The 26,323-nt window shown below is 42.8% G+C and overlaps 1 protein-coding gene across 2 annotated transcripts in view; it reads left to right on the top strand.

Moving 5' to 3' along the window:
* Positions 1-14,852, top strand: part of ZNF217 (zinc finger protein 217) — a 31,092-nt gene extending 16,240 nt beyond the window's left edge. For both annotated transcript variants that reach the window (XM_028735229.2, XM_028735230.2), the window contains exons 2-6: positions 978-2,740; positions 5,614-5,739; positions 6,693-8,237; positions 10,859-10,985; positions 12,194-14,852. In XM_028735229.2, the coding sequence (XP_028591062.2) occupies positions 1,339-2,740; positions 5,614-5,739; positions 6,693-8,237; positions 10,859-10,968 (3,183 nt within the window). In that variant the 5' untranslated portion in view covers positions 978-1,338 and the 3' untranslated portion in view covers positions 10,969-10,985; positions 12,194-14,852. The remainder of the gene's footprint in view (positions 1-977; positions 2,741-5,613; positions 5,740-6,692; positions 8,238-10,858; positions 10,986-12,193) is intronic.
* Positions 14,853-26,323: the final 11,471 nt, after the last annotated feature.

Raw genomic sequence — 26,323 nt, 5'->3', positions numbered from 1 at the left:
AGATTTCTTTCACTGAAGCAGCTTCCTCCATATGAATATAAAAGCATGATGTGAGTGTTAACAGTAACTCCCTAGGGCAGGTTCCTCGCAGAAATTAGTAACTTCCTTTGACAGTTGCATCATTTTAAAGATAACTATGTATTGAAATCTGAATTCAATAGCTGTGTTATACTTACTTAATTGTGGAATACGCAGAATTGTTTTTTAGACTTGCCTGGGCAAACTGTTAGCTGTAGTTGCAGTTGTTTTTAAATGAATTCTAGGAAGAATAATGTTGCTTGGACTAAATGTGTGTGTTTTGCAATAATTTTAAAAGGGAGAAGTCACTTTTTATAAGACAGCCTTAAATATTAGCCATAAAAAGCTACTAGCATGCCAAAAAAAAAGACAAAAGAAATACCTGCCCACTTTGAACTCTGCAAGAGGAGCTTGGTAGGATAGATAGATGGTCAACCTCTCTTATGAATAAAAATCAGGCTAGTAAAAAGCCGTGAAATGCAACAGACTGGCTGAGGAGGCATTAAGTGTTTCCTGCTCCTCTGCCTTCCTGCTTGATTTCTGTGCTAGTCACAGAGAAAGGGCTTTGCCTCCCTTTTTGCCAGCTCATAAATGCAGTAGACTGGACAAGGAGAAATGCTTCACTCTGTCCCTTTTCCATAAGCCCTGCTGCATTTCTATGCTGCGTGGAGAGAAATGACCTTCACTTTCTCCAGCATAGAAGCCTAGTAATACACATATTTTCCTCTAAGCTGTAATTTCTTTTATCGAATTCCATACATTTTCCTCCCTGACATTCCTGATTATCTATGGTGACTTAAGGGAGCAGTTTATTACTTAATCTGAATATTGGTAGCAGTATAAAACATGAATAAATCATATAAAATATACTAGTTTAGTCTCTTGTTTTTAAACAAAAGTATTTTATTATATCCATGTTTCCTTAGTTAATGTTTGTGTGTTAAATCTTCTCTCCATAGGTGGTGAATTTCTTGGTACTAAACCATTTCCATATTTCTTTGGGCTTAAGAAGACCTGAATTTTTTACATGTGGAGATATATGCAGGCTAGTTTCTTTGAAGTTTTAATGAACTGAAAAGGCTTCACAGAGAGCATAAACAATCCAATACCTTCATTGGAGAACTGATGGGACACTTTTATAAATAGTTTGTATTGCGTGAGGCTTTCTACCCCTACCGATGAGCAAAAACATTCAGCAAACTTCTCTTGATGGTCCTCTGGGCTTGGACATTTGTGAGTAAACAGGTGGGAAGCCACTGAAGTGGCCTTAATCTCCAACCCAAAAAAGCCTAGAATCCATGTTAACATCTTCAAAGGAATATGCCTACTCAACCTCTTTTAGCATATATGGATGGACCAGATGGCATAGCAAGTACTGTTGGTTCACGTATGGAGAACAATGATGCCACTATGCCAATAAAAGGGGCCAACACAATTTCGTACAAGAACTTGCAAGACAAGTTCTTAATGCAAGGGGAAGGATGCATGCCTTTGGATTGCATGTTTTGTGATCAGACTTTCAAGCATCCAGAAGATCTTGGTAAGCATGTCTTAATGCAGCACAGGCCAACACTCTGCGAACCAGCAGTTCTGCGTGTAGAAGCAGAATACCTTAGCCATCTTGATAAAGGACAAGTGAAAACAGACTTGCCACCCTCAGATGCCAATGAAAAGGATAGCCAAGATTTCAGTTGCTTGGTTTGTGGACAAACATTTGAGGAGGCATATGATGTTGAGGCCCACATGAGAAAGCACAAGGACTCTTTCACTTACTGGTGCAGTGTTTGTGGGAGGAGATTTAAGGAGCCATGGTTCCTCAAAAATCACATGAGAACACATACTGGTAAGCCTGGTTCTAGAAGCAAGACACCTCAAGGATCAGAGAGTCCTATAACCATAAATGAGGTTGTACAGGACCAAGTAACTGAAAGTATTACATCACCTTACAAAATCTGCATGGTTTGTGGCTTCCTATTTCAGAATAAGGAAAGTTTAATTGAGCACAGTAAAGTACATACCAAAGATTCAGTAGCCAGTGATGATGGCTCACAAGCTGATCCAGATGACAAAGGAAATGGATCGCCCAGGGAAGAGTTTTTGCAGTTTTTAAACTTAAAACCACGTATGCCTCCTAGCAATAAAAAGCAAGAAAAGCCTGTGAAATGGATAGCAGAGTTAGATCCGTTCAGTACGTATCAGGCATGGCAACTGGCTACCAAAGGAAAAATTGCTACTGGCCACGGGCAAGTGAAAGAGCCAGGGCATGAAGGAAGTACAGACAATGATGACTCCTCTTCTGATAAAGAAGAGCTTGGGGAAATTTGGAATGCAAACAAAGCAAGCCAGATTGAAAGCACGGGGAAGATCAAGGCAAGCAAAAGTGGAAGTTTCACAGCGATTGGTAATATACCACAAGACAAATTCAGATATCCTGGCCGTGAAGTGCCTTCTATGGAGATGGATTCAAAATTGTCCCAGAACAAAGACAAGCCCACACATTGTTCAGAGTGTGGCAAAGCCTTTCGAACTTACCACCAGCTTGTCCTTCACTCAAGAGTACATAAGAGAGACCGAAAGAATGATTTAGAAGCCAGCTCTGTTGAAGGAAAGCAGCCAAGAGCATGCCTTACAGATGTCGGGACTGTGGATGAGAATGGAATAGGAGAACGAGGGGAAGGAGGCTCTGAAGATGGATCAGAGGATGGGCTAATAGAGACCTTAGGTAAGAGCTATTAAGAAGTTGTGATTCCTTTTTAGCTCACTTGTTTTGTTCACGTATACATTATCTAAACCACATTGATTGATTGATTGATTTTTTAAGTTACTGACAGATTTTTGCTAGTACTGCTATATAACACCCTTCTTCCTAGGTGCAGGTACTCAGCATTTTGCTGCTTAAAAGTCATGGCATAATTCCTTTTTTGTAAGAGCACTTAAGGGAAGGATGCTTGCGTAATCCTTTGTACAGCATGTTCCATGTACACATGACTGCATCTTGCCCTTTCTAGCAATGTGCAGACCTGAAGTTCAGGTTAGTATAATGGAGCACTAGCCATTCTGTTGATGGCTGAATGACTTTTGTTTCTTTGCCATAAAACCTGGAGAAACTTCATTGTTTCTCAATTCTTTGCCAACTGGTACTGATCTCCAAGCACTATAGGGACATGTTTGTATATATTCATGATCATTTAGGTTGTTGTGTCATTAGTGCATAGTTGCTAGTGCATTAATTTTTAAAATATGAAAATCTTGAGAAGATAAAAATTACTCTTATTTTATGAAATGACTAGGTGCATTTCCTGTCTGTGTTTTCTGTGTGCACCACCATTCTGCAGCCGTAAATGAAATTGCACCTCCAAGCAATGGCATTAGAAAGAACCTGAAACGCCCTTTGTTGATTATAATACTGTGCTTGCTGCCCTCTAGTGTTATGTCTTGGGAGTTGCATGTAGGAGCTAGAGGGAGGGAGAGATAAAACTTTGTTTATATGACTATCAAATGAAGAACTGGAACCTGCTGTGATGAACAGATAACAAAAGATTTCCCTCCTTTAAATGTATTACAGAAAACCAGGCACTTGTTAGGGTGAACATTTTTTTTTAACTCAAAACAATTAATTTTTATAAAAGAAATTCTTCTGTTCCAATACTATGAAAGACTTATACAAGCAAATGAACTATGAAGGTGTCCCACACTAGCATTACAATATTTGAACAAAATTCTGTTTACTCTTGAACTAAAATACTTCCCGTAGGGTTGGGTTTAATACTGTACATTCAGTAATAATAATAAATAATAATATTTGTACCCCACAGGTTTGGTAGATTTGTTTCAACTTGTGCACTGCACTTTGGGTTTGTTCCTCTTGGAAGTCTAACTTTACATTTTGTTTTTCCAGTACATCTCTTGTTGAACTAGCAATGCAAGTCTAATAAACTCATTATGCCCACATACACCATGCCACTTAACATTATTTCTAGTTTGGGGTGGGGCTGGGATACAGCAACCATACGTATTGCTGTTGCATGCTCAATAACCCAGCCGAAGTGTGTGTGTGTGTGTGTGTTAAATGGCCAACAAAACTCCCAAACAAACATATTTAATCTCCATTCTGGTGACTCCTGCTGTTTCCCCCCTTTAAAATGGCCCCAACACAACATAGCATCAGGTCATTTGGGGATTAAGAAGAATAGTTGGGCAACCTATAGACTTGAGTTAAAGCTGTGTCAAAAGCTAAAACTAAAAACCACTCAAAACATCAGCCCCCACCCCCTTGTTGGTATGGTTCTCCATTCTCAGGTGCCCAGTCGGAGACCTCGTCTGGTGGAAATTGCTTGAAACTTAGGAGACCTCAAAGGAAAGAATCTGTGTTCTCATGCGGTTTACAAATTCAAAATTAACTCAGAGTTAATTTTGTTAGAATACAGTGCATAGGCCAATTGACAGTGATGTTGCTGCTGATAGTGTGTTAATACACTGCATGGTAGTAAAGGAAAAGGAGCAGTAGGGGTAGGAGATGAATGGCGCATACTGTATATGTGTCTAGTGGTGGTAGCCACAATAACACATGCTGTTGTCATTATAGATGCCAAACATGCTTGGATCCAGTACAGTGGTACCTTGGTTCCCAAACTTAATCCGTTCCAGAAGTCCATTCCAAAACCAAAACACGTGTTCCCATAGAAAGTAATGCAAAATGGGCTTTTAAAAACAACCCCTAAAACAGCACTTTTACTTTCTAACAAGACCATGGATCCATAAAATGAAAGCAATAATCAGTGCACTGTACCTTGGGTTACATACGCTTCAGGTTACAGACTCCGCCAACCCAGAAATAGCGCTTCAGGTTAAGAACTTTGCTTCAGGATGAGAACAAAAATTGTGCTCCGGCGGCGCAGTGGCCCCATTAGCTAAAGTGGTGCTTCAGGTTAAGAACAGTTTCAGGTTAAGAACGGACCTCCGGAACGAATTAAGTACTTAACCCGAGGTACCACTGTCCTATAAAATAAATAAGACAGTATTGTAGATGATAAAAATTAAAATTATTATTTTTTCTTGCCTGCACTGATGATAATCATTGTTTGGAGGAGGGACTTTTATCCCTTTCCACAGTCACACAATCAGTTAATCGGTTGCTGAACTGGGTTCCAGTCAGAAAAATAAGTCACAAAAATGAAGTTACAAGTCAAAGTCCCATAAAAGTAAGAACAAGCCACACAAACAAAAATGCAAAAAAATAGCAAAAACAAAAGCACCAAATATCACCTCAGAACACTGCAATTGGAAACGGAAGGCTTCAGTTACAATGGGGGAGGGGGACAACGAAAATAAGCAGTGCATCAGTACAAACAGAAGGCAGAAAGATTTAATTACGATGGGGGGGGGCGCCGCAAATTAGCAGCACAACAGTACGAATGGAAGCTCAGGAGCACATTCAGCTTCCAAAGCAAAGTTCGCAAACTGGAACACTGACTTCCAGATTTGCAGTGTTTGATTTCCAAGTTGTTCGGGAACTAAGCTGTTTGAAAACCGAGGTACCACTGTATTCACTTTTATAACATGGTTTGTCTGTATTTTTTCTTCCTCTGTCCAAAGATAAGAACGAAGATGGCATAGAAAGAGCAAAAGTTAAAAACCTTGGCGCCTCTAGAGAATGCAGCTATTGTGGGAAGTATTTCCGCTCAAACTATTACCTCAATATTCATCTCAGAACTCACACAGGTAAAATGAATTGAACTCTCTTCATGATGGTTGGTGCCTGAACTGAAGGAAATTTCATGATTTGGATAATTCCAGCTTTGGTGTTTGATACACTTCCCAGAATCAGCTTACTGCATGCTGAGGAAATACAGTAGCCCCTAGCTGTGACCTCTAGACAGATGAGGTGGTTAAGAGCTATGCTATTAACTCCAAATATCCAGAATTGTGAGCCAACTGGAAAGGATATTGGAAATTGAGGGATTTACAAATAAGAGAGCACTGCTGCTTGCCTTTTAAGATTTTAGTCTCTTTCCATAGTATGTGGTGTTCAGTGAACTCCAGAGAACTGTCATGTTCAGTGCTAGAAGCTATATTTGTGTTGGGAGGAGAGGCTGTTACACATCCATATTGACTCCAGGAATGTAAGCATCTTCATCAACATTGATGGCTCAGAGCCCACCTCAGAGATTTAGCTTGTAGAAGGATGTGGAAATTCTCAAGTTGCTTTGCCACTTGCTTGGGGGTGGGGGAGTGTGGTAAAGGTCCTTGATATGCCTTATGCTATTCCAGAAGGATGTGATGGCCCTCCTTAGTGTTCAGCTTCAGTTGCTTACTGCTACATGGCTCAATCCTGGCTAACCAAGAGACTCACACATGTGAACCAGTGATGTTGGCCTCTTGAAAATGTATGCAACTATAGGGAGGATTATCACCTTGGCTATATGCTTTGTTGTTTATCCTTACTTTTGCCCTGTGTTTAGCAAAACGGTCATCTAAACTAAAGCAGCTAAAACTTCCTCTAAATCAAAGAGATATTAGTACTTAGTGAAGCTCCAGCCTTAGATTTTGGCAAAATATTGATTCCCCCAGCATATTTAGTGGAGATGGGAAAGGATAGCACAGATTCCCTTCTTGTGTTCTTTTAGCAGAGGGAAATGGTAATAGCTCTGACTTCTTGTTTGCAACTCTTTCAGGTGAAAAACCATACAAATGTGAATTTTGTGAGTATGCAGCAGCCCAGAAAACATCTTTGCGATATCACTTGGAGAGACACCACAAGGACAAGCAAACAGAAGCTGCAGCAGATGTGAAAATTGACAGTAAAGGTTTGCTGTCTTCTCAGGAGATGGGCTTTTTGCCAGTCGGCAATTGTGCTCCGGAAACCAAAAATCTGAAAAGGCTCCTGGAAGATGCCAAAGATGCTAAAGGAGGCCCACCTGTAAAACAGCAGAAAGAAATGCTTTCCTCTTTTCAGACTGCACTGAACAATATCACCCAGGACACAAATAAAGGTACAAACTATGGTGGCTCAAATGATGGTGCATCAGTTCCATGCCTTGAAAACTTAAAGTTGGAAAAAATTGAAATAGAGCTTCAGGAAAACAAGCATGTTGATAGGTCTGAGAAAAGGAATTATGTTTTGCCAGAAAGTGTGCTTTATTCTGGTGCTGTGAAAGGTGAAACAAATATGGCTCTTCTAAGCGACATTTCAGAAAACTCGAAATGCAGACTAATAGCTCAAGAAAAGCCCTTAAATTTGTCTACTGGCTGTTCTCTGGATGCTTCAGTAACTGCTGCCTCTCAGTGCTCCTTAGCAACCAGCACCTGCTCCTTTTGTACTTACCGAACACTATATCCAGAGGTTCTAATAATGCACCGGCGATTGATGCATAAGCCCCCCAATAATTCCAACGCTGCTAATAAAAATAGCATCAGAAATAGGGCAGCTCTTAAAGCCAGACGTACTGGATGCCCACCTTATCTTCTGGGAAAGGATGTGCACCCTCTGCCTCTTAACCCTGGGAAAATCAAGTCTTCCTTGCCTACCCAGTCAAAATCCCCGCATGTGGAGAAGGCTAAACATTGTTCCACTCTACGGAGCAAAGCACCCATTTTTTCAGCGTTGAACTCTAGCAGCTCGGCACCAAGTAACTTGAAATCATGCAAACTGCAAGTGATTGGAGGTCAGATTACTAGCTCTAGACCACAGCATGAAACCCACAACAGCCCTAGTAGCACTCCTGTACAGGATAGAGGGAAAAAGCTGGATCCTAAAGCAAGACTTTTGGCTTCTTCTCAATTAGGCATAGCAAGTAGCAACATAAATGGCTCTCTTGAGACTCCGTTGAACGAATCTGCTTGGTCAAGCAATCGAGGAATAGAGTTTCTCAGTAACAGACCTGCAGGGAATATAAACTTGGAATTTGATGGACTGCCTTCTAAAAGAGCAAGGTCTAATCTTTTGGCTCCAGAACAGATTGACCCTATGCTGTATCGGAGAGGGAACGATGCTGGCAGATTACATATTGCGGGCAGATACGCAGGTCTGCTACCTCAGGAATATTCACACACCAAACCTGCTGCCTCTTTCCTCCCAGCCAAACAAGGGCTCATGAGCTCTGAAGTAGATGCTATAAATCCAGTGACTATTCTGAAGCCATACGAAACATATGGTCCTGGGCCATATTACAGTTCCTGTGGATCAAGTAGCAGCCAAGTCCCCAGCTCTTCAAAAGAAGGTATTCACACTGTGTTTCAGCACTTTAAAAACAAACTAATGCTTTCTGCTTGCTGAATCAAATTATCATGTTTTAAGTGACTGCACTGCTCACAAAAACTAGAATTTACCAGCCATTTATCTAATCCTCAGTGTGTATTTAAGAACTTGGATGTGATTGCTGTTGTCTCATTAATCCTGGGCTTATTAAATGTATCTGGAGGAAAATAGGATAGCAGACATATATTTACTTGCTGCTACAAAATGGTGCCCAATCACAACTATGGTAAAAACTTGGATTTCTCTGTGGGATATTTTGACTTCTGCCCCAGAGGAGATCAACGCATGGCTTCCACTGTGAACCCAAAAATTTCCCATCTAGACATTGTAAGATAGGTCACTCTGTTTTTCTTTTTCTGACCAATCGCCAGTAATAATTTCTTTTTTAAAAAAATGAGAGTGATCACTTACCGCCTCCTTTACTTCCCCAAGGGCTTACATTACCAGAAGACAGGGATTTGGCACCACACTATGTTTTCACACAGCATGTTGCTAAGAGCAGCTGCCTTCAAGCTGCATAGTTTCTGTTTTGCAGAAACTGTTGTGCATGTAGATTCTATGTCAGCCACCCTCGGTGCTCTTCTGGGAGGAAGGGCAGGGCAGGAAAAAAGAACAATTAATAAAAAATTAAGGGAGGGAGAACAGAGCCCTATAGTTCCTGCTCTTTGTTACTGGGTGGGTTGGGGGAGGCTAGGTGTGGGACTCCCTGCCTCCTTTTCTAAACTTTGTCAGTAACTTCTTAAAGCTAGAAAGAAGAGTTCTGCCCTATGCCAGGTTGGAGAAGGCTGCAGACATGCCAAATTCATGTGTATAGCTGGTGACCACACCTGCTGGCCTGAGTCTTTAGGTTCAGGTGGTGACCATTTTGCGCATGTCCAGTTGACATGTGACCAGTGACGTATGGGTTGTTTGAATTCAGAATGAGGCCAGAACAGGATGGGCTTATGCGCACTTTGGGGGCCAGGAATGGAACCCCCACACAAAATGATCACTGCCTGTATATGTATGCCAGCTCAGAGAAAAAAGCATCAGCACAAGATGTGCAACCTGGACTTAGATCCAGGGCCAGCACAACGCTTGAGAGTACCTGGGACAAAGTACTCTCACTAAAATGCTGCCTTGTTGCCCCTCCTGAAATAATAGTTTTCCAGGTGCAAGGGGAGCAGCAACAGGGACAAGTGGAAACAGACAGCAGTTGGGGGCCATGCAGTACTGAAAGTAGCGGAGCTCCAGGTTCCTCAGCACAGGGAAGCACTAGGTTCGGTCAGGTGGCTGCAGCCGCAGATTTCATTTCCCCAGAATGCTTCAGAGCTGCAAACTGAAATTGCAGAGGGATTACACATTTGGGTAGGGCATTGGGTTTAGTGAAGATGGCGGCACTGGAGCTGCTGGGCCCTTCACAGGTTCCCCCTCTCCCGCCAAACAAAGGACCCTTCACAGGTCCCCCCACCTAAATTAAAAAAGGGAAGGGAGATGCCATCAACAGCTACAGGGCCCCTGAGATTTTTCCAGCCATGCTGTGTGCTGATTCAGTACTTGCCTGAATCATGTGACTAAAACACCACGTGAAGCAGTAGTATGGTAGTGGCTCATGTAGCTTTATCTCTGGGATGGTATGGACTTACTGTGGTTGTATGTCACAGGAGCAGTTCCTGAATTACATTAGTGATATAATTGCTATTCACCCTTGGCTGCAGTGAAGTAAGAATAAAGAAAGCATGTGGGAAGTGCCTGCACCTACATTTTCATGGCTTGTAATGGTGACAAGGCTTTCTCCATGTGATCAGATCCCTCTTGTGTAGCTTCTGTATTCCTATTTACCAGAGTGGTCTCAATCAGATTATTTGTGTTGAATCCTTCAGGAAATTATGTATGCTAAGAGTTGGGACAAGCAGCGGCTAAAGTGCTTTGCTGTCTCAGGCCAGGGTTTTCGCTAGATGATTTGAACCCACGGTTCTACAAACTCGCTACCTTGTTTTGCAATAAAACTGCATTCACATGGTTATTATTCCAGCACAAGTCCTGTCCCCCCCAAATTTGGGTATAAAACTAGCAAGTCAGTTGTCTTGTGGAAACAAATTGGTAACAGTGCATAAAACGGGAGCTTGATTTGGCTTGTGCAAGGAACCTGTGCTAGTCTTGTAACAATTTTTGGCACCTCCCACCCAGCTTTAAAACAGTTGGATTCATGTCATGCTACAAACTGCTTTTGGTTTCAAAAGCAGTTGGTGCTGTTTTGAGGGGAAAGCTGCTGTATAGCACCCCCCCCCCCCCGCCTTGAGCTTGTGCAAAAGGTTTCATGGTTCATTGAGTCCTGACCATTGTGTTTCGTTGAGGTATGCAGATCATTATCATTGTCTGAAGTAATTCTTCCAGCATTTTGTATTCAAGATAGATTCAGCTGAGTTCATGAAAACGATCAAAATGTAATTGCAAAAAGTGTGTTTATAGACAAGTTATTCATTTGAGCAAGGGCAGAGGAAGAATGCCATGGTTATTTCACTAAGTTCTTGAAATTAGTTTTGTGGCTATTTCTGGCCTTACTGGTAATGTCTTCTAATGTGCTGGTTGTTTTTTTATTAGGAAAAAGGCCAGTGTCGTATCAACACTTGTCTAGCACCATGCTGCAGAAAAGAGGTTACGAGAGGCTTATTGGCAATACACATAATCGACTGAATGACAAGAGAACATGATTTTGCTACAATGAATGGTAAACAACTTTTTTATATAAAAAAATTAACCTCGGGAATAAGGATCTCGCCCCTCCCCACAATTCACATATTGGCAGGAGGAACACAAAAAAGTCATGAGAATTGATTGTTGCAGAGACCCTCTTATCCCAGAACAAAAAGTTGGCATTATGTGCTTATCAGTGGTCAAAATGTAAAAATACCATGAGATACAACTAAAAAGGAGTTACTGTCTAGCATGCTTTTGAGGTGCAGCTCATTATATGTTGTGCCATCCTGTTGTAGTTTAGTTTCGGTGAGTTTTAAGAGCTTTGCTTCTTTATGCAAAGCACAGAATCTTTATTGAATGGCACTGGTTTATTCCTGTTCTCATGGTATCTAAAATAATGCTTTGATTTGCTTATGCTCATCTTTCATAATTGAGATGGCTACCCAGGACTATTCAGTTTAAATATTCTCTGTTCTGTGGTCCTGCTGCCTGGCTGTCTAAGAAACTAGGGTGCAGTCCTAAGCTGTGTGGTTTCTCCATTTTAAGGAGAACAGGGTGTTGTATGAGAGGATTTGCTCTGTTATGTAAATATGAGTTACTAAGCACTCTTACTGGGCTTATTGAATGAATGGCTTTGGCCCAGTAGCTTTGATATTCCAGCAGTCAGAGTTGTTCTATATTGCTGCCCCTAACAGTTTAAGTATCAACACTTTTTAAAGTAAAAATGTTTGTGTGTTGACATATCTCAAATAGTGTATGATTCACCTGAAGATTCCCCTCTTCACCTTCCTGGAAATGTTTTCTTACTTAGTTTTCTAAGTGTGTGTCCTTCATTTACCTTGCTTGACACCCCCCCCCCCCCAGTTTGACTTGTTTACAAGAGGATATGTGGTTAAGGCCATTTAACTGGAGCATTCAGGTCCTTGGTAGTGCACTAAAACTAAAATATAACTATTGTAAGGCAAGATTGAGGGGAAATGGGTAACACAATGGCAATGTGTCGCTGATCAAGCATTCCTTTATGTAATTGGGGAGAATTTGCCAAGGGGTGTGTGTGCTATTTTCCATGTTCTGGCACCAGAGTTTATGATCTGTAGCCTAAAGTTCAACACAGTTTTTCCTACATTTGTAATCACTTCTAAGTAGTAGGATTTCGGAAGTTTCCAACCCCACTATGCTGCTTTTTTTGTATCTGTTGTGAGTCATTGCCATAGAACCTTTTTTGTTTGTGTGTTCCAGGTATGAAGATGCAAATTTTGATTTCCCTTGCAGTTCATCTCTTGAGAATAATGAATGATGAAAGCTACCAAATTAAGCTGTGATTGTACTGTTGTATAGAGAGAAACACTACAGTTCTGTAATGGAAGGTCTGACCCCATTTGTACATTGTGGACCTAAACACTGTCTTCTCAAGACTAGCCTGCAAAGAACTGGCAAATGCATCTGTTCCTGATCTTGAATAATATTTTTTCTCAGAATTATCATTGACCAAATATTCAATATAAAGTATATTTTTGCATACTTGAGTGCTGCTGAAAAGAGATCCAATTTAGAAGCTGTGTGTAACCCTTGCACCTCAGGTAAATCTGTGCATTGAGTGTGTCTGGTTTAAATATTGGGATTATTTTTGTATAAGGGTAGTAGTTTGTCAAATTTTGATTTGTGCTTTAACCTGTGTACATTTTTGAAAATGTTTCCAAATGAACAACATACTTTTGTTTTCATCTTACGCAGTTTAAATACCAGCTGGAATAAGGCAAGAATATTAACACACAAGTACCACAATCTTTTCAAAGAAACCGTGTACTTTATTTTCTATCAGTAGGGAGTAACACGTCTCATAATCCTTGGCATGCAGTCACAATTCAGATAAAATGCTTTTTGGCCTCCAAGCTATTACTGAAGAGGGACTTGTGCTTGCCTGAGAGAGATTCAGTTTACCCCTCTTCCTCCTAAATACTCAGTTTTGACTCCACAGATGCATCATATTGCAAAAACGCATAGCTTTAAAAATATTTTGTACATATGCCTGAAGCAGAAAACAGCATTCCTGTTGAACCCTGATGCAACTTGTTGTACCAGTTACAAAACTTTATATTTGCAAATATAGTACTCCTTGTTTGCCCAGCAGCCAAAGCAAGGACATGACCCACCCATTCATGTAGCTGTATGCATGGGAAAAGATTTCCACATGGTACTATGAAGTCCTATTCCACTCCCCACCCCGCACCCCACCCCAACATTCCTGTCCATTTTGGGCCAGAATATAATGTCATGTGCACTGCCATTACTTTCAACTGAAGGCCTGTCTCGCCTCCCCCTCCCACCTCACCCCACTCCTCCACAGATCTATGTATATGGGGCAACTGTGGGCCTTCCCATGTTGAAGGCAATGGCCTGCACATTTCATTGTGCCGAGGGCTATATTCACCAAAGCAAAGAGGAATGGTGGTGGCTTTACTTAGGGACCCACTCCTTTACATTTGGAACTGTGTGCTGTGCATGCAGTGCAGCCCCAAGTTGGTTTGATAGCCTTCTCAAGGAACTGTTGGGGTTTTTGTGTGTGTGTGAACCCAATATTTTTTCCATTGCACATGACAATAATGAATGGAAGAGCCGTCTTGTTACCAGCCATGGTGCTGTGCATATTGATGATACAGCATGTGAAGCCTTTAATGACTCATTCTTTTCTTTGGGTTTGGATGTCAAACATTTCCAGGAAACAAATGGTTTCAAAAATAATTTTTGCACTGTTGATTGTGTGTTTCTTATCAGATGTAAAACAGCAGAACACAGACTTTCTTGGCGATTCCCCCACAACCCCATATGCAACATTGAGACATTTTAAATTAATTTCTTACTTCCTGTGTATTAAGGGATATGTAATTTTGATGTCTCTGTAAAACTGGCAATGTAATGAAGTGCTGTGTATCAGGAAATTGTACACAATTTACCATTTTCCTGTTCATAAGCTGAGCCATATGTACATAAAATCTAGATTTGTTTTCCTAGTTTTGCACTTTTATAGCCTATTTTTTGAAGATAAATTTGCGTGGAAGATGGTTATTCTATTTTTGCCTTACCCTTCAACGAGTCTTATAGGATGTGTAAAATAACTTGTCTGTATCCTTTTTTTCAAGTAATAAATCTTAAAATATAAAAGACCAGGGCTATGTTTAACTATAGTTTGTATGTTTTTTAAAGAATCTTCCTCTTTGTTTTGGTGCAGTTTTTCTAAAACTCAGTCTCTTTTCAGTTTGGAAGAGAACAAAGAACGCTTTCAAATTTGACTCGGGACATCTCTCTTGTGTTACCTTTATTATGTCACTGGAGCTGCTTCAGCGCAAGCTTCCTCCTTCCTTGCAGAAATAATATCATAAGTCCTGCACTTGCTGGGTTGGTTTCCGGAAGGGGAGACACTGGTGGACCCTTTCCCAATGGCCTGGGGTTTCCAATGCTCCTTTTGCAGCACAAAACAAAGCAGCTCATATATTGTGACGTTAACACAAGAGATGCCCTCAATTGCAGCTGTACACCCAAGCATTTCCACACGGGAGTGCCATGAAAGCCCTGTCAGAACAGAGGATCTGCAGCAGCAGAGCTTTGTAGATTGCAGCCCTGGTCTCCAAAGTAGGTTTCGCCCATCAGTATTAACTATGGGATACTACTGTTTTTTTGGTTTTTTGTTTTGCAATAGCAATGAGTATACTGGTACAAATTATCAATTTGTTGTATTTATTTCCTACCACCTTGATTTGTTTTAATTGTGGAACCTCCCTTAAGTTTGTCAGGCTGTAGACACCAATTCAAGTCATTTAATTTATGATGTGTTTTCAGTTTAGTGGAATATGTTATTACATGTGGATGTAAATACAACTTGGTGGTTTTCTTTTGCAAATACTCTCGTCCTTGTTTCACTTTCTGAACACTAGACAGACAAAATTTTACTGGGTGGTTGCGTGGTTTTTGTTCGAACGCAAGTTGCATGCAAAATTCCAAGCACTGAACCGTCGTGCTGCAAGAGGACTAAAGCAAGAGAATTACTGAGGAGTGTCTTAGAGGGATTTATGGAGCAAAGTGAAGTAGTAAAACTGATGTCAAGCACGGGGGAGGTGTGTGTCTCCTTTTGGTTGTTTTCAAAATTTTACTAGGGTTTCTTTTTTAAAAATATACAATGGTACCTTGGGTTACAGACGCTTCAGGTTACAGACTTGGCTAACCCAGAAATAGTACCTTGGGTTAAGAAATTTGCTTCAGGGTGAGAACAGAAATCGCGCAGCGGCAGCAGGAGGCCCCATTAGCTAAAGTGGTGCTTCAGGTTAAGAACAGTTTCAGGTTAGGAACGGACCTCCGGAACGAATTAAGTTCTTAACCTGAGGTACCACTGTACTTGAATCAGTCGTTCTTTGGGGTCTGCTTGCGGTAAAGGTAAAGGGACCCCTGACCATTAGGTCCAGTCGTGACTGACTCTGGGGTTGCAGCGCTCATCTTGCTTTATTTGCCGAGGGAGCCGGCGTACAGCTTCCGGGTCATGTGGCCAGCATGACTAAGCCGCTACTGGCGAACCAGAACAGCGCACGGAGCGGTACCTATTTGGAGAGAACAATCTGGCTCTTAATACGGCTAAGACCAAGGAATTGGTGGTGGATTACAGGAAAAAAAAGGCGGACATTCAGCCCTTGTATATCAACGGGGAACGGGTGGAGAGGGTGGCGGAATTCAGGTTTTTGGGAGTAACTATCGATCAGGGCATGACTTGGAGCGCAAATACCACTGCTCTGGTGAAGAAGGCCCAGCAGAGAATTTATTTCCTCAGACTTTTAAAGAAGAACAATCTGAGTGAGAGACTGCTGGTGTCCTTCTACCGAGGCTCCATAGAGAGCATTCTTACATATTGTATTTGTGCTTGGTTCTCCAGTTGTACAGCTAGGGAGAGGAAGGTGCTCCAGAAGGTCATAACCACAGCCCAAAGGATTATTGGTCATCCTCTCCCATCTTTGGAAGAACTGTACGGTTCCCGTTGTCTTAGGAAAGCAAATAACATCCTGCAGGATTCATCTCACCCGGGACACAGTCTGTTTGCACTACTGCCTTCTGGCAGGAGATATAGAAACATCAAGTCAAGGACAAATAGACTGAAAAACAGTTTCTATCCAAGAGCTGTGGCCTTTTTGAATGCTGTAACTCGATAGTGTGACCTGGGAGTTTGATGGGTGTTGGTGTGGGTGTGGCTGGAATGTGGTTTGTTTGGTTGTTGTTGTTGTTTTGCTTTTGTTGTTTTTAAGGGATGGCATCCAATTTCGTTGCACTTGTGCAATGTTGCACTTGTGTAATGACAATAAAGAATCTATTCTATTCTATTCTATTTATCTACTTACACTTTGACGTGCTTTCGAACTGCTAGGTTGGAGGGAGCAGGGACCGAGCAACGGGAGCTCACCCCGTTGCGGGGATTCGAACCACCGACCTTCTGATTGGCACGTCGTAGGCTCTGTGGTTTAATCCACAGCGCCACCCGCATCCCCTGCTTGCGGTACTGGTGTTCAATATTACTTTTAAAAGACTTTATTCGGTGGGGGGGGGGGGTTCCTTTGATTCAACAAATAGGTGTTCTTCCTTCATTATCAGTTCTTTGGAATTGAATGAGGGAAAGGCAAGATCTGCTATATGCAGCCCCAGTAGTTAAGTGAAAGTAAATGGAAAGGGCTCACTTTAGAACTAATACAAGTAAATACCAAGTTTCACTTCATTGCTCAAGAGAGGGAAAGAGCCCTTTCTGCCATGGCTGACATCATTGTGGCGTTTGAACTTCAATTTTAGAAATGTATCTTGACTGCACACAAAAATATCCACAATGTAGTATTAATTTTCAAGGGAGGTATAGCATTGCACGCAAGTTGCGTTTTTATTCTTCCCCCTAGAAAATGGGTGCAGAGGTCAAGCAGGTGTATGCATTAGTAATAAGAAAATGTCTCGTTGTACTACTACTATTTATTAAAGGTAAAGGTAAAGGTACCCCTGCCCGTAGGGGCCAGTCTTGACAGACTCTGGGGTTGTGCGCCCATCTCACTCAAGAGGCCGGGGGCCAGCGCTGTCCGCAGACACTTCCGGGTCACATGGCCAACGTGACAAGCTGCATCTGGCGAGCCAGAGCCACACACGGAAACGCCGTTTACCTTCCCGCTAGTAAGCGGTCCCTATTTATCTACTTGCACCCGCGGGTGCTTTTGAACTGCTAGGTTGGCAGGCACTGGGACCGAACGACGGGAGCGCACCCCGCCGTGGGGATTCGAACCGCTGACCATGTGATCGGCAAGTCCTAGGCGCTGAGGCTTTTTACCCACAGCGCCACCCGCGTCCCTACTACTATTTATTAGTATTTTCTAAATTTCTACACCAACCTTCATCTGAAGATCACAGAGCAGTGTGCAATATAAAAACACAAAAAAATACCATAATAACAAACAAAAACAATACCTTCCATATGGAGTTGAAAAGGCGACAGATTGATATAATGTTTTTGTCTGTCTCCTAAAGATATGTAATGAAGGTGCCAGGCGAGTACTAAGAAACAATCTCCAAAAAGAGCAGTCTCAAAAGAATTATCACATGGAGCTGAGTTTGATTTCCTCCCACTTTTGCTATGTTGTTAATCTTATAATCAGTGATTCCAATGCAGATTTGGTTTTGTGTCTCCTTCTGTGTGCCATGCAGGCAATCTGTCTTAAAAATAAAAATTAAGCACACATTTATTTTTTTAAAAAATCATTTGGCACATTTTTAAAAAAGTACGATCAGCTAGAAAAAGATTGAAAAACTTATCGGGGGTTGCAATGAGCCAATTCGTATCGTACAAAGCCAGTTTGAAGCTCCCTCTGCAATTTCTTCCGAGTGTGATTCACAAATGGAACATGCACGTCTGATCAGCAAAAGGGCACAAACTTGGACATTAAAGTAGCTTTAAAAAAACAGGATACATCTCTTCCATACAGAAACATGAAAGTATCACTTTTTGTATCTGACAGGCACCCTCTCAAAATTAGGTAGCAATTTGGGAAGCGAAATCTTCCTAGGGGCTTTTGCTTCTGCTGGAGTCGGTTATGCATATTTCTCAGGTGAAGAAGGTCTCCTTGCAGCTGTTTGGATCGCTGCCAAAAAGAAACCCGGAGGACTAATGTGACTACTGTATCCAAGAGATGTTTCATACAAGCAGTTTTACACACATTACAAGTGTACACATCGGCTTCTTCTAAAGCAAGTATTGGCACTGTGAGCATTGACTACTGCCTGATTAATGCTCACAACGAACAGATGAAAGTAGCTCATGCCAAATCAGACCACAGGTCAGTGCTCCCATTCGCTGCCTGACTCACTCTCGCCACAGCAGCTTTACAATAAATCAGGAATGGGGAGCCTGTGCTCCTCACCAGATGTTGGCCTTTCTGACTGCAGCTGATGGGAATCGAGAGACCAAGAACGGTTGGTGAGCCACTGGCTCCCCATCCCTGGAGGACAGCATTAAAAACCAAAAGCTGAGGATAGCAGGGAGTGGCTGCCCCCAAAGCAGAGAGCCAGTCCTCTTGTCTCCCCTGCTCAGTTGCAACTCCCAGGTGTGTGGTTGTCTGTTCTGTTGAGCCTTGACTACAGATTCAGGTACCGTGCATATATTTACGATGTAAACTGCTTTACTTACAAGGTTCTATGGGAGACGGAAGGGTTAAAGATGCCTGAAAAGGAAGAGAGAAGCACCTAGGGACATGTTTAGTCATTTAGTCGTGTCCGACTCTTCGTGACCCCATGGACCAGAGCACACCAGGCACTGCTGTCTTCCACTGCCTCCCGCAGTTTGGTCAAACTCATGCTGGTAGCTTCGAGAACACTGTCTCGTCCTCTGTCGTCCCCTTCTCCTTGTGCCCTTCATCTTTCCCAACATCAGGGTCTTTTCCAGGGAGTCTTCCCTTCTCATGAGGTGGCCAAAGTATTGGAGCCTCAGCTTCAGGATCTGTCCTTCCAGTGAGCACTCAGGGTTGATTTCCTTCAGAATGGATAGGTTTGATCTTCTTGCAGTCCATGGGACTCTCAAGAGTCTCCACCAACACCATAATTCAAAAGCATCAGTTCTTCGGCGATCAGCCTTCTTTATGGTCCGGCTTTCACTTCCATACATCACTACTGGGAAAACCATAGCTTTAACTATACGGACCTTTGTTGGCAAGGTGATATCTCTGCTCTGCCAAGTGGATCACGTTTGGTCAAAACTCTCCACTATGACCTGTCCATCTTGGGTGGCCCTGCACGGCATTGCTCATAGCTTTTCTGAGTTATTCAAGCCCCTTCGCCACAGCAAGACAGTGATCCATGAAGGGGACCTGGGGACATAGGAAGCTGTTAACCCATTGCTTCATGTGCTTCAGTATTGTTTGCACCAGGGTCTGGGTAACCACTTTAAGCCGGTAGACTGGGTCAAAAAGTGACCAGCCATCTATAGTCCAAATGGAACAAGTGGACAGGGCTGGCCAGCTGTACAAACATCGGTTGTCACATGACAGTAGGTCATGGGGCTTGCATTCTGCACCAAAGTTTAAATAGCACTGCTATTTAGAGCTCTGCTGCAAAAGAACAATGGTGCACTCTAAGCTGTGTGCTTTACATGTGTGCCAAGACTTTACCTGTCCCTTGCCTGATGTCAGGTGAGTGAGAGGTGCTGATCAAAAATAGTTTTGCTGGCTAATTCAGTCTATACCAGTATTTTCCAACCTTGGGTCTCTAGGTGTTTTGGGACTACAACTCCCATAACCCCTAGCTAGCAGGACCAGTGGTCAGGGATGATGGGATTTGTAGTCCAAAAATAGCTGGAGACCTGAGATTGGGAAACACTGGTCTGTACATTGCAGATTTCCTACAGGTGGTTTACAGGGGTTCCTCCCAGCCTTGCCTGGAGATACCAAATCTGGATGCAAAGCATTTGCCCTACTCATGAACCACATCATTTCCCCCCATCAATTGGCTCTCTCAGTCCCTCTATTAGCATTATGATTCCTCCGCACATGCCAGGAACCAGTCATTCAGTGTGGCAGCACGAGTAGTGGTTGGAGTATTGGACTAGGACCTGGGAGACCAGGGTTCAAATTCTCCTCTCAGCCATGAGCTTCACAGGGTGCCCTGGGGCCAATCACTGCCTCTCAGCTGAGCCTACCTCACGGCAATAAATATAAATAAATAAAACACTTTAAAAGTATGTACATGGGGGAAAGTACATGAAAGTACCGTACATAAATTTTGGAACTCCCCATTACAGCCTTTGTGCTGTATTGGTTTTTTGTGCCTGCTAAAATCTTGTTTGTTTCAGCAAGCCTACTCAGGCACGCAAGTTTTAAACATGTTTTTCACATCTAATTTTATTATGCATAATGGTTTTAAGTTTGCTGGCTTGATTTAAGGTTTTTATGTTGAACCTGTTTTAAAATTCTTATTGGTATTCTTACTGAATATTTAGATTTCTTTGTAAACCACTCAGAGGTTTTCATAGTAAGTAGTATATAAAGTTTGTTAAGCAAAATGAGACAAACATGGGGATTGGGAGCCCTGTGTTTGTCTCATAATCTGCCAGGTGACGTGACAGCCATGCTTATGTTAAGATGGTACTAGAGTCCTGTAAAATGTACCAGGTGAAACAAGAGACCTAAAATTATATCTATTGATGCCCCAAATTTTCCACATCCCACATGATCTATGCAAAAGTTAGAGGAGTTCAATTTCCTTCCTCTCTCTTAGGGAGAGAGTTACAAAAATGCTTTCAAACAGGTTAATAAAATCTGTAGCTGTCACCCATTCTGAACCTGATTTAGGCCTGGTTATTTAATTACCTATCCCCGCTAAATGTTCTCCAGTTTAGCTAACTTGTTCCGTGGAGATTTAGGAGGATTAAGTATTCCTTTTAAAATCAACAGCAGCATGTTTGGGTTTTCAAATGTGCTGTGAGTCATGCGACCACAAGGTGACAGTGTGAGCTCACGTTAGCACCTGAAATGAACACAAAGTAAAGAATGGGAAAATATTACTGAGTGCTTAGATACCAACTGCAAAGTTACCTCCGCCTAGCAGCAAGCAGAGCACAAAAGGGGCTTTCTCCCCACACATCAAGCATTACTCAGTGATCTTTCCCCTTTCCCTATTATTTCATGTGCTCAGCCATTTAAAGCTCATAGGGCTAAACTGGCCAGAAAGGAGCGTAGGCAGTTCAGTGGTACAGGGGAGATTGTGATAATCTGTACTGAAGACATTAATTTTTGCTATAATCTATACCGATTTATTTGAAGGGTGATTTGAAGATTTAATTAATGCATGCCACTTCTGAACAATTTAAATATATTGCTTGAGCTTATCAATAAAGGTGAAAGTAAATGCCTGCACCACCACCACCATCAATATCTCTACTGTATATATGTCTATATATCTATATCTATATATATTTCAAATATCATTTTGAAATGAAGATCTGTGGGGAGAGGATCAGAAACCAAAGGGGCAGGGAAAAAAGCTTAATATCCAATACATTTTGGATCTCTCTGCTGCTTCACAGGGGGTTTCAAATACACAAATTCAATCTTTTGTTATGTTGGGTGGAATTAAACTTCACATTAAGCAGGGTATGCATGAGTGGAATGTTGTCCACTTGCACAACGGGATTTCCCTGCTCCACTGCAGCCCTCCCACACACGCCCTAAAGCTGTTCTGGGCTCTCCCCCCCCCCAATCCGAACAGATTTAGGATGTGCAGGGTGGAGGGTAGAGAAGGGGGAGGCAAGTCCCATTGGGCAAATGGACCTCCTCCTACTTGCACAGCAGCTTGTTTGTATCCCATCTCCCCTCTCTCCTTTTTTTGTTCTACATTGGGAACTGGCTGAGGAACTGGCATTTCTCTTTGTAAAGATGGGCTTTGTAAAAAGATGTGCAAAAATAAACAGGAACAGAAAGAGTAGTCCGGAGGCGAAATACACTCTTTAATTCCAAGCCCACTTTTCCTCCAAAGATTTATCCTTGTTCTCCTCCTCTCCTTCCTCCATGCAATCCTCCATTGTTCTGGGAGTTACCCCTCACCCTCCGGAGCAGATTTGGGGGCAATCAGGGGATGGAGAGAAGGGAAAGCCATTGTGTTAGTGCAAATATTTAGTTGAATACCAGCATATGGCTGTTAGGGTAGACATATGCTGCCCAGAGGAAGTGGGCAGGAAAGCATGCAATGACTGCTGATCCTAGCAGCTGTGACAGATCACTTGTGATCTTGCCCTCTGTTTTGTGCATGAAAAGAAGGAGCCATCACAGGTGGGAATAACAACCCTGGGCAGAGAGGCCCAGCAAATAATATCTCATCAAATGCCCGCAAACCTAAAGAAACCCTGGGGCTATCGGCTCTTCTCAAAAATCTGAAAGAACCTAAAGGAAATCCTAGGCAATATTGCAAACTGGGTTAATCGGATTTTTAAACTCGTGAACTCTCAATCCAGCAGTGCCCCGGCCTCTCTAGGAGAGAAATGTTTTAATGGAAAAGAAGAGGAGAGGGGGAACTTCCCGTATCACTTAAAAACACGGCCTTGGATTCTCTCTTGAAATATTTGTTTGTTCACCTTCTCCGCAGAACAGAGAGCAACAAGGGGGAGGGAGCTAGTAAAAAGCAGGAAAAACTGGGTTGTATTAAAATATCCTCTGCACTTAGGGCAGTAAATTACCAACGGGATTCAAAATGGACCATAAATTGAGTATTTTATTTTATTTTATTTTATAAATTTTTTATTGCGTTTCTTTCCATAGTTTTATAGGTTACAAACAAATAACATAATTGCAAGAAACAAATTTTCCCTTTTTTTAACAACAAAAACAAACAAAAACAACTTGGACTTCCCCACCCCTTCCGATTCTGCGTTCTTTAAATTAACAATGTCAGCATTTTGTTACCTTATTTCATGCCTTATTGTAACTTTCAAATGTTATGTACCCAGATTCGATATATTGTATCTCAGTTTCCATACCTTTAAAATAAACATAACATGTTCGATTCAAATTGTCTCATTTTCTCTTTTATCACTTATTTTACAATTTACTTAATCATGATTGCTAAAGCATAACTTTTCCTAATCATGCACTATCTTAAGATTCATACAGCTTGTAGTATTTTTGCAAATAGTCTTTAAATTTTTTCCATTTGAGTATTTTAGAGTATGTGAAGTGGGTTTCAGGGCTGCAAAGTGAGCTTAAAGTGTCTTTCCCCTTTTGTTCCTCTTAATCACACAGCTCTTCCGAAAAGCATTTCATCTCCTGGATGGCATAAAAGGGTAAAACCTGTATGTGGTGTTGTGTGCTTGTGCTCTGCCAGACCCTCTACTTCAATTTCTTAAAGGGTTTCTTCCCTCTGTGAAAGAGGCTTCTCTTTGTTTGTTTGGCAGGGCACTCTGTAATTCATTTGGAACAACTGAGCTCTTCCTGTCATGACTTCTGGGCTATGCCTTCCCCTAGCTCAGCCTGTTGTTAGCTTGCCCTGTCTTTCGTCCAACCAGCCTCTGCGGTTGGTTCCCGCCCTCTGTTCCTCTGGAGTAGCAGTAGTAGCAAGGAGGGGCTACTGCTGACTTCTTGACAGGAAGTTTGCTGTCACTTACTGGGAGGAAGAGAATGAGGCAGTGGGGATACTGGTGCTGCGGGGGTGAACCAGGAGAGCTGGTCTACCCATGACCGCTCACCTTACTTGGACCAAAGGCTACATTCACCCTTGGCAAAACCTCTAGGGGCTGCATGCCAGCGGAAGGTGTGGCTGCCCCACACTTCCATGTGCACAAGAAACACAAACATGGGCAGGGGATATGCATGTAGGACCAGTAGCAGCTGGCAGGGAGGGCCATAGCTGTGCACCTGACCTCCCAGCAGCAGAGTCACTGCCATCTCCATTGGGAGAAGGAGGGAGGAGAGAGATGGTGTGTTGTTTAGGCGCACCAGTGGGGGTTCTGGTTTGGCATCAGTGGTGGACTGACATTTCAAGGACCCTGAAGCTCAAACTGTTATGGGGGCCATTCACAACCAGCAATGAGGTCTGGGTAACCACTGCCATCTTCTTCAACTGAGTTTTTCTATGACAGATCCCAATTTTTCTGCGAGTTTGCGTTTTTGGAATCCACTTTAGCACTTTTCGTCAACTCATTCTTCTTCCTCTAGGGCAGAGGTTTTCAACCTTTCTGAGTCCACGTCTCTCTTGACTAACTATATTATTTCTGTGGCTCCCCTGTGGGGAAACTCGCTCAGAGCCTCAGAAGCCCAGTTATGTCTCCTTGTGAGTCCTCTGGGCAGCCGTAGCCACTGCCCCTGGTCTCTGAGCTGCCCCCACCCCGACCCCAATAGAGGTGCCTCCTTGATGGAGACTGGCCGAAGGTGAACATGAGGCCAGCATCTGACTCATGTTGGGAGGCAGTAGTGGCGGCGGCAGGCGGCGCCGGGCCTTCACTGTGCAAAGGCTCCCCTTCGGCGCTGGGCATTCCCAGGCAGGCATTGCACACAGCAAGCACAAGAAACGTCAGCGCATTGCCTGGCTGGCTGGGCTCCCACTTGCTTGTCCATTCCCAACAGCACTGACTAGCTGGGCTCCCTTGTTTGTTTACTCCAAGGCCACCTCACTGCTGGTAACCAGCACCCCCTGGCCAGCCCCAGAGACACCATTCACCTGGCGAGCTTGTAGTCAGGGCCGCTGCAACAAACAGCTACACAAGCCTTTGGGAGGCGGAGATGCAACAGGGCATCAGAGGAGGGAGGGAAGGAAAGAGAGACGGAGGCCAGTGTTGCCTGCAGCACCCCCGACAATCATTCAAGGCACTCCAGGGTGCCACGGCACACTGGTTGAAAACCTGTTAAAAAAAGGGGGGGGGGTGCATTAGCCACAGCAGAACAAGCAATTTACCACAGTGCTCTACCTTTACAACATCTGTGGTACTGAGTCTCAGACTTTGGGATTTTTGAAATATATACAGTACAACCCAAAATTGATCGATTTGAGTTGCGCGACTCAAATTGGGTCTGCTAAACCCTTCTTTTTTAAAAAAGAGCAATGTGGAATGAAGTCTCTTTTCAGGTCTCCTAGGATTAGGGGCCCTTAAGCTTCATTAGTTTCGTAGTAGATTCACCCCTGATTGGCATTCTGGGTGGACCCGATGGGAGTTGTAGTCCAAAACACCTGGAGGGCACCGGGTTGGCAAAGACTGCCCTGCAGGCTACAGCAAGCCATTGTGTCTGATGATTAAGCATTTTCATTCTTATTTATTGATGAGAGGGCTTTGGAAGCCTCTGTCCCTGCTCCTGCTCCAGTGAGGAGAAGGGGAGGTGGGGGGACGACGACTCACACCTAAATTATTCCTTTCAGAGTATTGGCTTCTGCTTCAGAACTTCAGGATGTGAAGCATCGCCCAATTCGCAGAGAACATTAAAGGAAACGAGGGAGTGCTTAGGGAAACTAAGTGTTAAACAGGGCCATCCGTCTGGGGCAGAGCAGGGGAGAAGAGAGTACTTGATGTCTCAATCATGGCTGGTTTATGGCCCACAATCCTTGAATTTGTGTGACAGCAATCCAGTGCCTTACATAGATTGCATCATAAATAACCCAAGTCCGCAGTGGTCAGAGAATCTAAATGAGAGAAAGGAAAAAGAGATGTAGAAACAAAGGGTGAGTAGCCGAGCAGCGAGTTACCTTGAGTCTTTTTTAGGGTTTTATAAGTAAAGACAGGAAGGGATGCGGAAAGTGTGAGTCAAACACAGGCCACGTTCACAAACGACACTGCTAATGCCTCTTAACGCAGCTTTCTTTCGTTTTCTTTCTTTTGTTGGTGAATATTGTTCACGTAGAATGAAATATGGTGAAAATCCATTGGGAATTCATCAAATAAAGTTCTATCTATTTCATGGGTCCCTTTTTATGTTAGGCAAACCTGTGTTTGACTAACACTTTTGGCCAGTGGTCAGCAACCTTTTTCAGCTGTGGGCCGGTCCACCATCCCTCAGACCTTGTGGGGGGCCGGACTATATTTTTTTTGGGGAAATGAACAAATTCCTATGCCCCACAAATAACCCAGAGATGCATTCTAAATAAAAGGACACATTCTACTCATGCAAAAACATGCTGATTCCCGGACCATCCTCAGGCAGGATTGAGAAGGATATTGGGCCGCATCCGGCCCCCGGGCCTTAGGTTGCCTACCCTTGCTTTTGGCAATCACCCTACAAGAGGACACTTTTTATATGGATGAAATTTGCATGTGCCAGTTTATACATACCTATAGAAATAATTTCTATAATTTAAATAGAAATACACTCCATCTCACCACAGTGGGGAAGACAG

The sequence above is a fragment of the Podarcis muralis genome, chromosome 5 (genome assembly GCF_964188315.1).
Source record: "Podarcis muralis chromosome 5, rPodMur119.hap1.1, whole genome shotgun sequence".
In the NCBI taxonomy this organism is placed as follows: Eukaryota; Metazoa; Chordata; class Lepidosauria; order Squamata; family Lacertidae; genus Podarcis; species Podarcis muralis.
Note: the sequence above shows the minus strand (reverse complement) of the source record. Positions and strands in the feature narration are given on the sequence as shown.